Raw genomic sequence first — 14663 nt, 5'->3', positions numbered from 1 at the left:
CAAAAGCTTAATTTGAAATTCTTCATCATACAGTCCATGTTGTTAATTCCACAATGGCTTGGGAGTTACCTAGGGTTTTGAAGTGAGTCCAAAGGATACTACTGATATTAAAGAGTTGAGAGGTGAGGACCAGCCGAGCAAAAGCCCTGAGCCAAATACAGCACTCCTGTTGGATATTTAATTTTTAGAACTCTCCAATGCTATAGATCTTGAGCTTCTTTTCCCCTTATGATAAAATGATATTTCATGCTCGAGGATTTCCAAAAGGATAAATTTACAGTGTAGTCAAAACTTTAAAATGCTTCTGTTTAATTAGGATTTCTGTTAGTCATGTCAGATATAAGAATGCCTTCTTTTCTTTGTGTGGCAAAACAAACTGTAATAACACATACTAAATATTCTGTAGCTCTCACCCAGAACTTTAACTGAGACCTGAGCATGGGGCTATTAGGTAATTCCAAACTTATGCAGTGATACGGTGGAAAGTTTGAACACTTGACCCCAACATTCCGTTACATTGCTTCAAATAAATTTTGTGGGTTTTAGTTTGGGAATTTTTTCTTTCTCTTTTGTAGTGGTAATCAATATGGATTATCCTGGTTTAAAAAATAAAGCAACATTGTCACAGAAAAACCTATTTTATCATTCAAAGTATAGCTCCATTCAAATATGTGTGATTAACTTCTGTCCACATTTCATATTGTTGGTAAACTAGCTTGGGGAAACACCCCATTTTGCCTCATCTCAGCAGAAGCATGAAACCTGGTATCTGAAGTATGTCCCGTTACCGCTGAAAACATCTAAAGTATTTGAGAGTGAGGGATGTGAAAGAGGCTAAACAATGAAAACAAGAAGTCTGTGTCGTTAGAAGAGGGACATAACTTGAAGTCATGTCCTGGAAGCAATATTTAATAAGTTAGGTCTTAGTAAATAAAGGCAGATATTTCATTCTTTTTAAATTGTAGAGTAATTTTAGACAATTTGTTCTTACATTTGTTCAAAGGCAACATTTGTAGTGATTGTCTAGGCTCTTGATCATTTCATGTTCTTTTTATGATGATGTCACATGATTGCTGATTAAATAAAAAGAATTGTTTCACCTGCTTTCTATAAAGGACTAAAGAAAAAACTGCTCCATGTTTTAGTTAAAAGCATAAATAAAAACTGAAATAGAGTCAGAAAAATTTGTGATCTTTACAAAGTTGGCTAGATTCATGTTTTGGTTTCATTTTATTCCTTGAAACTAAATGTCCTTACTTTAAAATATCATTCAAACTCAAGCAATTATCTGGTTTATAAACACTTAACAAATGCCACCTTAGTTTTTGACAAAATAACTCAATGAATGTTCTCTTCTCAACACATTGTCTGTGTAGGAACAGCTTCAAGGTCAGCTGTGAGCTCCTTGAAATCTACAGGGGCTCCAGGGCCACCTAAGCCCTCAGCTTTCCAGCATCCAGAATCTTGTGACATAAGTGCTTTCTGGTTTTGAAGGGATGGGAGTGAAGGGTATGTCTGCTTCTAAGAATGGAGGATACAAGAGTGTGTCTGTTTTGGTGATGATTACATTACTTTATCCTCTGTTTCTTTAGGATTTGTTCACTACCAGAAATGGCCTTCCATAGAAGTGGCCAAAACAGTGAAGTCAATGGTCAATAACAAACTTTCAAACTCAGGCCAAAAAAAAAAAGAAAAAAAAATCAGGATCATTGACATTATCAATACAGTATTTACTAAGAGAAGAAGACACAATTTTTAAAAATGTCTTGATAGTATTCTTCTGAAGATGAGATGAATTTGAATTCATGTATATGAATATGTTAAGATTGCATTTATAATATACATATTAAATCATATCACCTCTTTCTTCTGCTCTCACGTATACATGGTGACTAGGTAGACAGGCAGCACAAAGTATAAATTTCCTTTAAAATTTGAGATTAATATTTCCTGTCTGCATGATATATGCTATATTTTCTAGCTATCTTAAACCACATGAAATAAAATTGGTGACATTAACAGAAATAACTTCGTATATTTCACAAAGCACTTCCGTTCTATCAGACAAATCTGGTATGCATTTGGTGTTCATTTGTGTTTGTTTTATTCTTCCTTTTGGAAAAATAAACAATCCTGCACACAAGAAACCACGTGTGCTGGTTAGAGCAAGAAAATGATTTATCATTCTTTAAGCATTGATAGAATCAGTTACATGTATGGTAGCATGAACTTGATTACTAAGTGAGAAAAAAATATTACATGGTACACAATAAAGAAGAAAGAACAATAATTTCTCCACTTAAACCGCAGGTGGCTGACTTTATTTCCTCTTCCTCCTGACCTCTCTGTCACTGTGCCTTTCAAAAGCAAGTTTGAAAACTTAATTAACTTTACCCTTGCACTCACAGTAGTCTGACTATGAAACTACTGATGTCCCTCTTGAGATCAAATTAGTTTCTTGCCCCAAATTTTACTTTAATTTGGGTGAGAGACACAATTTTTAGTAAATGGATGTGGAATGCTTTAAAAACTAGAAAAAGAATGGTGAAGAATTTATAGCTATTGTTACAATTTGAATACTTCTTTTGTGCATATGTTTAAAGAGGATGTAGATGTAAGGATGGCCTAAAATTGCCTATCATTGCTTCCAAAAATTTGGTACAAATAATGCTACTATGAAACATTTCTTTTCAAAATATGTATTTCTATTTGAAAGACAAAGTTATAGAGAGAGAAGCTGAGAGATCTTCCTTCTGCTGGTTCACTCCCAAATAGGCACAACTGGTTGGAGCTCAGCTGGTCCAAAGCCGGGAGCCTGGAACTTGTTCCAGTTCTCATATACAAGAACAGGGCTGAGGGTTCTCTCAGGCTTATTAACAGGGAGCTTGATTGGGACTTCAACTGGCACCCATTTGGATTCTGGCACCACAGGCAGAGGCTTAACACATTCTACTATGGCACTGCCTGCTATCAAGAAACATTTAGCACTGGCATTTAGTAACTAGGTAATACTTTCAGGGATGGAATAGGGTGTATTTGAATAGTTTATTTTCTCATTGCATTCCATTTTCAATTTGGAAATGAAAAACATTATTCTGATATTTCTTCTAGGCATGGCTTAAAGCATAACTTAAAAGAAGTAGTATTGTTTGTTGGGCGCCTGATAAGAGAAGCAGAGTTCTTAGCTTATCAACTCCATAAATTGTTGTCTTTTTCTCTCAAAACTCATGTAAATGACTTAAAACTCTCAATCATTTAACAATGCCTGCTCTTTGAAGATTATAAGAATCTGATTTTTCCACCATAGGAAATCAATACTGTTTTTTAATAGATAGGAAAAGAAACCCTCTAAAATCATAACAATGGTGAACCCTAGTTTATGTAATACATGGCTAGGAAATAAGAGAGTTGTCCTTGTGTTTGTAAACAAAGACATCCTCATTTGTTTGGTTTTTGGACTCAGGTGAATGAATAATCTTAAAAGGAAAAACAAAATGCCAGGCTTGAGATGCAGCACTCCCCTCCTGACTGTTAGTCAAATCTCAGGAGTGTAGCACAGAGTGCCTTGTTCTCAGAAAACAGAATAAAGCTTAGAGATGTCTGCTGTCTTAAGACTTCTTCAAATTCTTTCCATGTCTGAATCAATTCCTGAAATTACTCTGATTTATATTTGTCAGGCTTTCTAATAAAAATTAAAATTCTTTTCTTGTTCACTAGCCAGAAGCATGTAGGGAGAGACCATGTATAAATATCTGTAGAGCTACTGAGTTAATTCAAGATATCATTTAGACAATATTTCCAGATTATTAACTTCACTCACTATTTACTTCAATATCTTACTTATGCCTGAGTGTTCCTTAAGAAATATTTTCATTATAGATAAATTGTGCCATTATTAAAAAAATAACTCATTTCTGAATGAATTCCATCTATCCTAGTATAGTGCAGATGAATCTCACCCGCTCAGGTTCTGAGCACACTGCAGCATATATGATGTGATCTGCTCATTTAATTTTTCTGTTGATGGATATAATACTTGGAAATGTATATTAATTTTATTTAATTGATGAACTAAGACTTTAAATTAGTTGTTTTGTAAAACCCTAGCATTTTGTTAGTATACTTAAAAATCAGTTTTTGGAGTTTTCATCCTGCTATGGACTTTTTTAGCTGAGCAATGAAAATAAAATTTCCAGAAGACACTGAGAAGAGCTGGCCCTTTGAATGCTATCTAGGTCCCAAATCTAAAATTACTGGTTCCTAGCACCACCTACTAACTCATCCTCTCTGCTATGCTTGTCGATCTCCCTTTTAGAGTCCATTGGTCTTCTGTAGGCTCTGCTTGATTGTTTTTTTTCCATAACGAAGCCACAAGCTCTGTTTCTATGGCTCTGTAATGAGTTCTATTTCTGATAATATAGTGTTAACTCTTTTCCATAGAAAGTATTATAAATTATATTAATTCAAGGATCAGTGTTATTGTACATAGTATATAATTTGATGTTACACTTTGTTATGAAAATTAATGGATGCAGCTTTCAAGCTTACAACAATGAACAAAAATGACAGCTTGTCCTGTTGCAAATATTAATCTTACCTAAAATCATTCTCAGAGATAGCCCGAGTAACTTTGGCCAAGTGTCTTGACTGCTGTGGCCCAGTCAAGTTGGCATGCAAAATTAACCATCATAATGCTTCAAGCCAAATATTTAAGGAAAAGTTGCACACTTTTTCTTTCCTTTCTGTGCTTTCCTTGTTGCCCCTTAAACAAGAATGTTTCCTTAGTTTGATGACTAGGTGGCTTCCAGTGAATACTCTACGGCACACCCGAGCCAGTTGCTGAGAATCTATTGTGATTTTTTGTTTTCTATGGTGCATGCTAGTTAAATATTTTTCACATTACCTCTGAATAGATCCTAGCTAATAGTCTAATAGCATACTTGTATTGTTGTAGGATGCAGCGTGGGATGCTGAGTTATATTTTGCCAAACTAAATCAGCTATTGGCTGTTTTCATCAAACATTTCAACTCTGGCTGTCTTCCAAGAAACTCATTGTACTATTTTATTTTGATAAAATGGGCTACTTAGCAGGTCAAATGGGAGAAAACAGCTGATATGTAGGTGCTCTGAAAGAAAGTGTCACATCAAAAAGTTAAGTTGAAAACCTAGCAGTTGATACATATCAAGATTCGTATATTTGTGAGTTTTTCTTCTTAATTGTGATATACATATGCAATTGCTCTATGAGATTTAGGTAAAGAATATTATATTTTAATCACCAATGATATATAATAGTTTACAAATATCAGTTGGTAATTATATTTATATTTATTTCCTTTATAGAATATTCAAAAAGGCTGTTGCAAGATGGAACTAAAAATTTTGGCAGGGAAGTATTTTATTTTGTACCCTGAATTCTATACAATTCAAGATACTTTTAGTAGAGTCATAAAAAATTGAGACCCCTGAGAATTTAGCAACATCAGTGTTATGTGTTTGACATTATTAACTGAAGAAAAACTGGTGTCTTTTTAAGATTAGGAAACAAGGAAACAAACAAAAAATATGAAGAAGTTGAATTGGCATTGTGTGTACTTCAGTGATTTCCCATCAAATTCTCAAAGAATAGCTCTTACTGGATGTGAATTAGGGAGAGCATTGTCCCAGGAAAGAATATCCATCATGAAACATTATGCCGTGTCTCCTCTCTTGTTCTACCTTCAGCAGAAGGCAAACATGCACATCATTCTGTTTGGTTTTCCATCATGAATGGCTCTTAACCAAGAATGGAGTTGAAAATAATTTCACATGACTCCATTTCAGAGTCAAACTGGGTTTACTGATTCCTAAGATACATAGTTTCCTAGAGGGAATGTTTACTCAAAATTTCTTGTGATTTCCTCAAAACTCAAGCATGTGCTGGCAATAATTTTTTTTCTACATTAGTTTTTTCCCACTGATTCTGTTTTACCATTTCATACTTCTCTGGTAGCAGTGAAGCATGATAATAATGTCAGATTTCTATCCCAGTAATAAATATTCATTGATTTGCACAGGATAGGCAACCCACTAAGGAAGTGATATTACTGCTGTGCCATAGTGAGGAGAGAGCGTCCAGAAATCAAAACTGCTGAACACAATCACATAGAAACCATCTGAAGCTCCAAAGCTGCAATTACCCAGTGAAGTGAATGTGCCTTTAGTGATTACATTGTTGAGAATAATTATTATTTACAAATGTTTCAAGAGTAAATGCTACTAGTGGCTCCTTTAATGATATAAACAAGGCAAATTCAGTTTTGAAACACTTGTCAGTTTCCTATTAATCAACAACAAATTTCATATATAAGCCTTGAAGATAGCTTTATAAGTTATAGAGAAAATGCCGTCTGAACCTCAGATTAGGCCTTGACTCAATTCATAGGTGCTAGAATGCTCTAGTTCTCTCTACCCCTGATACGTCTTTCATGGTTTTTACCACTTAAAAAAAAATAGGTGTTTAACTATTGGCTGTATATACTGAGATCTCCACAAATTCCTCTGTTAATTTAAATGAAAATTAACAAAAACTTGAATCACTCCTAGTCAATGGCTCTGAGGCCCGTCAGGACTGTGTTTTGTTCCTTTCACTTCCGTCTTTGGGGAGTAGCCTCACTCATATTTTTGTGTTTTTTTTTTTCCACAGTAATATAAACTAGTATTATCTTTGTGACCATGTTAAAATATCCCTGCACAAAGTTAGGAAATTGTTATATTTGTATAAGGGTAAGTTTTGTTGGCTGTCTTTTTTTTTTGTCTTGGTAGATTCTAGCTTCAAACTGTGTAACTCACTGATTTATTCCATGAACAATATTCTGACCCATTGTCACTGTCAATACCAAGTGATAAGTTCAGCTTGTGAAAACACACACTGTAATCATCTGTGAATTGGGACTTAAATAATCTCTTCTGACATGTTAAGTACTTCTGGATTCACCAAACTCATTCTGCCATCATTCTGATGGTTTAAGCATCCATTGAGTAAATGTGCAGAGACAGGGTCCTGATGTTGTGGAGTGATGGGTTAAGCTGCTGCCTGTAACCACAGATCATGCCCCAGCTGATCCTCTTCCTATTGAGCTCTCTGCTATTGAGCCTCCTAACACAGCAGAGGGTGGCCTAGTGCTGGAGCCCTTGCTGCCCATATGGGACATGCTGATGGAGCTTCTGGCTCTGGGTTTTGGCCTGGCTGGGTGAGGCAATTGTGAACATTTGGGGAGTAAATCAGCAGATGGGGTTTTCTCTTTCTGGCACTCTCTGTAAATCCAACTTTGATATAAATATTTTTAAATTATGTTATTTAAAAGAGTCAGAGACAGAAGGAGAAGAGCCAGAGAGAGAGGCCTCCCTCTGAGAGAAGGCAGACCTGAACTGAGCAGATCCAAAGCTGGGTGCCTCTTCTTCTGATCTCCCGTGAAAGTGCATGAACCAAGGAGTTGAGCAATCCTCCATGTTTTATCAAGCCACAGTGAAGCAGCTGGGACACAGAGACACCCATAGGGATGCTGACACCACAGGAGAAGGCTTAGTCTACTAAGCCATGATACCCTCCCCCCCCCCCCAACTGACAACTAAAGTGATAGATCGTGCATAAATTTTTTTTAATGATCAGTGGAAGACATGGATAATTCATATAAAAAACATGGGGCATCATGTGAGTATAACAAAAATAGGAGGGTGGAGAAACTCATTGTTTATCTGTGCCACAGCAGTTTTCATCCATGACCGAAGTGCGTGGCCTGCAGCAGAACTTCACGGGGCTCACAGCCGGCCTCATCAGCCATGTTCAGTATGTAGTTAGCCATGTCATCTTCAGTGGGCGCATCTGACACCACCCAAGACTCATTTGCTCCAGTCATCTGTAGCCGACAGGGCAATTCCTGTGTTGATCACTACGTTTATCAATGCATTTCTGACAAAAGCTGTGAGCACATGGCAGGATGAGGTCAGCTCGCCCATCCATGCAGATGCAACGCTCGTCCTCATCGGTCAGCTGCTTGACCCTTCCCATCCAAAGACTGGCCTGACAAGATGCTCCAGAGAATGCGTCTTCCTCAGGTTCTGGAGAGGTGGATCTCTGGGCCAGCACCCTCACTGCTTGGCTTGTGATGTCTTTATAAAGCTGAAGGAACTGGTACAAATTCATAATGCGTGATGCTTCCACAATGTCACTACTTTCGTTAATCTTGGTACGCACCACCCGTACAAGCACTTTCCAAAAGGCAGAGGAATCAGACCCAGGTTGCACCTCAAAGAGAAGATGTTTTTCTTGGCCAGAATGCAGGATATTTGATTACTGCTCTGACAGAACTGATGCAACAGTGGCTATATTATGAAGTCATCTCTAGAGCCTTACCCAAGTTATCTTTCAGTGGAGGTTGTTCATGAATACAACCATTACAGAGGGATAGCTGAGTAGAAGCTAGACACGTGTGCAACTAAATTCAGACTTTGACAATGACTAATTGCATGACTCCAAAACTTACAACACTTCTAAACTTCAGTCAGGTCATCTGAGTGACATGCATAATATGCGTTGCTGCAAATTTATTTGGTGGTGTAAAAAGCATAACATCTTTAAATACCCAGACCTTTAGGGTTGGCGCCCTGGTGTAGAAGTCTAAGTCTCCACCTCTGGCGCCAGCATCCCATATGCGCACTGGTTCGAGGCCCTCCACTTATGATCCAGCTCCCTGTAAACAGCCTAGAAACAGAGCAGGGGAAGGCCCATGTGCCTGGGACCCCTCTGTCCACCTTGAGAGACTGACACAGCTCTGACATTTCTAGATACTTGAGAAGTGAGTCAGCAATTGAAGATCTTTTCTCTCTCTCTCTCTTTCTCTCTCCTTTCTCTGTAAGTCTGCCTTTCATAAAATAAATAAAGGAGTCTTCATAAAAATATCTAGACTATTGAATACTATAATTCTAAGTAGTTAATAATTAATAAAATTTGTACAATTAATACAGAAAATAGGCATGCTAAATTTTTTAAATGATAAATTAATGAATATGCCTGGGCAGAACATTTTTGTACCACAGTTATGGTTTGGATATTTATGTCTTTCAAAATTTGTCAATTGAAATTTTAAGTCTTTAGATGATGTTGTTAAAAATGAGGTCTTCAGGAGTTGATTATATGTGGAAGCAGAAACCCTTATTGATGGAATTAATGCTCATTCTCCTATAAAAGGACCCTGGAGACATTTCTCACACCTACTACTATGTGAGGTTAAGCTAGAACCGTTCCTTCTATCAGAATCTCAGTTCTTGGGCCTGGCATGGTAGGCTAGCGGCTGAAGTTCTCACATTGCACACACCGGAGTCCCCATATGAGCACCTGTTTGAAACCCGGGGGCCATGCTTTCCATCCGGCTCCCTGCTTGTGGCATGGGAAAGCAGTCCAGGACGGCCCAAAGCCTTGGGACCCTGCACCTACATGGGAGATCCGGAAGAAGTTCCTGGTTCCTGGCTTCGGATTGGCAGAGCTCCTGCCGTTGCAGCCCTTTGGGGAGTGAATCATCGGATGGAAGATCTTCCTCTCTGTCTCTCCTCCTTCTTTATATCTGACTTTGCAATAAAAATACATCTTAAAAAAAAGTAATACGGGTTCTCATCAAACACCTGTCGGTGCTTTGATTTTTGACTTCCAAGGTTCTAGAACTATAATACACTTAGGTTCTCCAAAGTTACCTAGGTTATGGGATCTTGTCATAGCTGCCAGACCAGATGAGTTAGTAATCTACGATTGGGCATTGAGCATTGCATCTCACATCAGAGTGCCTAGGATGAAGTTCCACATGCAGTTTTGATCCAGCCTTCTCTAAAGGGCTGAGACAGCAGATGATGGCTGTAGTATCTGCATCTCTCGTACACATATAGGTGGACCAGAAGGAGTTTCTGTATCCTGGCTTTGTCCTGGAACAGCCTCAGCCCTGTTATGAGCATTTGGGAAGTGAACTACTAAATGGAAACCCTCCCAAGCTCTCTTTCTGACTTTAAAAAAAAATAAATATAAGGAAACACTTTTAAAAATAACAATCTTATTTTACTGAGCATAATGATCTTTAGTTGAAACCATTTTGGTTGCAAATGGTAGAATATTATTCTTTTTAATGGCTGAGTAGTATTCTATGGAGTAGATATGCTAAGGTTTCTTTATACACTCCTCTTTGGTTGGCCTTCTAGGTTGTTTCCATGTCTTTGCCTTTGTAAATTGCACTGCTTTAACATAAGATTAAAGATGCTTTTCTCATATGCAGCTTTGATTTCCTTTGAATATATTCCCTGGAGTGGGATTGCTGGGTCATATGGCAGGTAAATGTGCATTTCTCTCAGTACTCTCCATATTGACTTACAAAGTGGTTGTACTAGCCTACGCTCCTGCCAGCAGTGAGAGAGGGAACCTTCCCTCCACAGCTACACTAGCAGGTGTTGTTAGTAGAGTTCTGAATGTTGGCCAATCTGACTAGAGTTAGGTGGAACCTCAATGTGCTTTTCATTTGTCTCTCCCTGACAGATAGGGAGCATGAACATGTTTTCATGTCTATTAGCCATTTGAATTTTTTGTTTTTAAGAATGCTCAGTGAAACAAGTCTATCCCAAAAGGGCAAATATCATATTCTCTGTCTCATTTTTTTAAACTTTTTTTAAAAGATTTATTTATTTTTTATTACAAAGTCAGATATACAGAGAGGAAGAGAGACAAAAAGGAAGATCCTCCGTCCAATGATGCACTCCCCAAGTGAGCCGCAACGACCCGTGCGCGCCAATCCAAAGCCGGGAACCTGGAACCTCTTCCGGGTCTCCCACACGGGTGCAGTGTCCCAATGCATTGGGCCGTCCTGAACTGCATTCCCAGGCCACAAACAGGGAGCTGGATGGGAAGTGGAGCTGCTGGGATTAGAACCGGCGCCCATATGGGATCCCGGGGCGTTCAAGGCGAGGACTTTAGCCGCTAGGCCACGCTGCCGGGCCCTTATTTTTTTTTTTCCTCTGTCTCATTTAAAGCAACCTTCATGCAAAATACAAGATCAATAATCCTTTCACTACTATTTTTGCTCTATCTTGTGGGGTTTGATAGTTTTTCTTTTAGTTTCATTCATTCAAAAAAGTTTTTGCTGTACTAATTTCCTCACTGACTCATAGCTGCACAGTAACATTGTTTGCTTCAGGAACGTATTTGATTTCTCTTTGGATTTCTTTAGTGACACATTGGGAATTCAGTAGTATGTTACTTAACTTCATGTTGCTGTAAATTTTCTATTTTTCTCTCCGTTGTTGATTTTGTTTTATAGCTTTTCATTTAACGAGTTGTATAGTAACTGTGTAACACAGACTATCACATGCACATGTGAAAATACAACACAGTGAGTATGTCTACTACCAAATCAAGAATGAACTCCCAATGAAACTGTTGAATGTATCTTGACAACAGGATGCTGGTCACTCTGTCTTGTCCATGCCTGCAACATCAGAATACACTTAAAAAGCAGAAGGATGGCCTTATGGCTGATTGTGAAGACTGTCCCATTGTAATGACACGGGGGAAATTAGTGGGGGATGGCAGGGATTAAGACTTGATAGTATCTAGGCTCTGCATCAAAGGTTTGGTTTATTCGTACTTACAATGATTTTTGAAGACTTAAAACCTAAAAATATGTATTCTTCCCTCTGGAAACCGTTATACATTAATATTTTCTGGTTATTGTATCCCCAGACCATATAGAGGACCTTCATAAGTACATGATAAGTAATAGTTGAATTAATGAACAATGCATTTTCATTTTATAATCTTGTAAATAGGTCTTGGGTGAAAAAAAGTTAAAATATATCTATCCAATGAAAATTTCCACGCACCTTTGACATGCTTCATTTATGTTTATAATGAACTTGTTGTTAATTCTAAATCAACTTTTGATAAAGCACCTTGATATTGTGAGCCTGACAAGTAATGGACTGGAAGTACTTGGAAGCAGTCTAATTATTCTGTTGATATAAACTCTCAGGCAGGATATTACTGAGCAGTCACTCTCATTTCTTCCCTTTTGAGCTCAGGTGACTGCCTTTTAGTAATATGTTCATGGGAATGAAGATCACTGTTCATGTATCCTTTAGAACTCAGTGAACAGTCTTCTATAAGAGTAATAATAACTTTAATTTTGAAGCAAGAACATCACAAAAGGAGAAAATGAAAAGGAAATTTTACTATTCCGTTTGAGTTAATATCTGGTGAGTTCATACTATCCAACCTTAAGCCCAGAGAGCCATTGAGGGAGCATGTATCTCTTCTTGCTCCAATTCTGCCAGCTGCTGCCTTTCAGCTCAGCAGCCCTCTTTCCTTTCCTGAGGGGTGTTCTATACCGTTAAATACCTTTGTCTCATATTTCGCCCGGGCATTCCTAAATTGTTTAATTAATATAATAAAATTACATCATTTGACCACAAACAGGAAATACTTTTGACTCTTCAAAGATTAACTTTTGATTATATGGAAAACATATTTTTGTGGAATATCTTATGTCTTAATAAAGTACAAATCACTATTTTTATTATTTGGTTAAAACATTAGCTTTATCTTAAACTCTCTTTGGAGCTACACATTAGGGTATTTTTAAGAACCAATAAAATGAAGCATAGTGGTATATATTTAATTTGGCGTTAAGTTTTTTTCTGATTATTTCAAGATAGTAACACCAGAGTAAGCATCAGAGGACTGCATGGAGAAACTGAACAACATAAATACAAAATATGTGTGCAGCTGCCTCTTCTGTTTTGATATCTTAAAATGATGTACATTGCAATTCCTCTTACGCATTTCTGATTCACTACATATGAAAACGCATACAGAGGCACAGTCAATTAACTGTGATTTAGTCTATTGATGTACTGATGATGGATGCAGAAAATAAATATGCAGAAAATAATCACAAAAATAAGAAATTTTGGCAGGATTGATAACTGTTATATACCAAAATGTGTGAATGATGAAATTTTACTGTACCAAAATAGTTCCCCTCTTTTGTTAACTAAATAATGCCATCCAGCTCTAAACTATATCACCAGGAGCAATGAATATTCATTTTGGATTACTTGATAATGCTAACTATCATATTCTGAGGATTTCAAGTTCTTTGCTTCATATTGAATTGAAACAAAATTCAAGAAAAATGTGCATATGCAATAAACCTAATTGTCTTTTGGGGACACTGTTAACTGATTAAATTTACTCTTATGAATGGCCAACTGTTAGCCAAGGCATGAGGAATGGCTTAATTTACTTTAAGAAGATAAAGCATAGAATGAATTTGATTATGGGCATGAAGAAGCAGTAATTGATCTTAAGGTAAGAAGACACAGAAATAATTTCTCAATTTTTAATGTAGATAATTAAGAACTCTGAACTATCTAATCTATAATTCTCTTTTAAGAGTCTTTCCACTGAGAATAAATTATTCACTAGTACACTATTCAAGGAATCATGGTTAAAACTATATAATGTCATAAGAATTAAATAATACTTGAATGATTTTGTAGGTGAGTGGTGGAAAAGAATAAATTAAAGGCAAATAAATGTGTATTTTACTGAAATGTGTTTCAGTGGAGTTGCTTTTGTTATAATTATTTGTCCCATTTAGCTAATGATCACCTACTTAGAACTAAGGACTTTCAGAATAACAATGATGATTTTTGAAGGTTTTTAGGGAAATAAATTTTGGTAAGCTTTGTATTTGAAATCGGCAATATTTGACATACTCCTCCTTCAGTGTTCACACATACCCACACGGAGACTGAATTGTTTGAACACATGTTGTAGAAAGATGATAATGTAATTTAATACATTAAACATGTCATGTTACTAAAGATACCTGACATATTAATAAAAGATTTTCAAATCAGTGGGAAAATAATACATAGCAGAGTGATGTTTTGTAATGACTGGAGAAGTGGAACTTATACTTACTTAAATTTAGTCACAAATGCTTGCTTAACTTCTGTGTGTGTGTGTGTGTGTGTGTGTGTGTGTGTGTGTATTCATAAATATTCATGAATACAGACAAGGAAAAGGGAGAAAGTTAAAACAGACCAAGGGAAAGTATGCTCCAAAGAATGTTTAAAAGGAAACAATGAAAAAACAACAAGAGAATTACTAAACAAAATATTGGCAGTTTCCATGAATCTGCAGAAAGAATTTTGATGAAAATTTTAGTTTTTAAAATATTTTTAACATAGAGACCCTATATTGTATGACATGATGTGACAGACATGGACTTTAAAACCGAAAACATGGTTCTTTTCACCAGCTCTGTGGCTTCTCTCAGAATGACCAGATCAACTTTTTAAACTTGCATTTCTACAAATCATTTTGTTAAGTTTGGCTTAGTTTAGTTTTGTTTTAAACATTTATTTACTTGAAATGTAGATTAGAGAGAGAGAGAGGGACACACGCACGCACACACACAGAGTTTTTCATTTGCTGATTCATTCCCCAAATGCCTGCAACAGCTGGAGTCAGGCCAGTTGAAAGTCAGGATTCAAGAGCTTCTTCTAGGCTTCCCACCTGGGTGCCAGAACCCACGCATTTAGGCCATCCTCCATTGTTTTCTGAGGCACATTAGCAGGAAAC

General features: G+C 36.8%; 2 protein-coding genes across 4 annotated transcripts in view; one reads left to right on the top strand and one right to left on the bottom strand.

Moving 5' to 3' along the window:
* The window catches only part of NAALADL2 (N-acetylated alpha-linked acidic dipeptidase like 2), a 1067904-nt gene that overhangs the window by 595508 nt on the left and 457733 nt on the right, over positions 1 to 14663 (top strand). The gene's annotated exons all lie outside the window — the stretch shown is intronic.
* LOC105942147 (RING finger protein 141-like) lies at positions 7826 to 8294 on the bottom strand. Its single transcript, XM_058661083.1, has one exon. The coding sequence runs from the start codon at positions 8184 to 8186 to the stop codon at positions 7896 to 7898; it is 291 nt and encodes a 96-aa protein (XP_058517066.1). The 5' UTR covers positions 8187 to 8294; the 3' UTR covers positions 7826 to 7895.

Source organism: Ochotona princeps, chromosome 3 (assembly GCF_030435755.1).
Source record: "Ochotona princeps isolate mOchPri1 chromosome 3, mOchPri1.hap1, whole genome shotgun sequence".
NCBI lineage: Eukaryota > Metazoa > Chordata > Mammalia > Lagomorpha > Ochotonidae > Ochotona > Ochotona princeps.
Note: the sequence above shows the minus strand (reverse complement) of the source record. Positions and strands in the feature narration are given on the sequence as shown.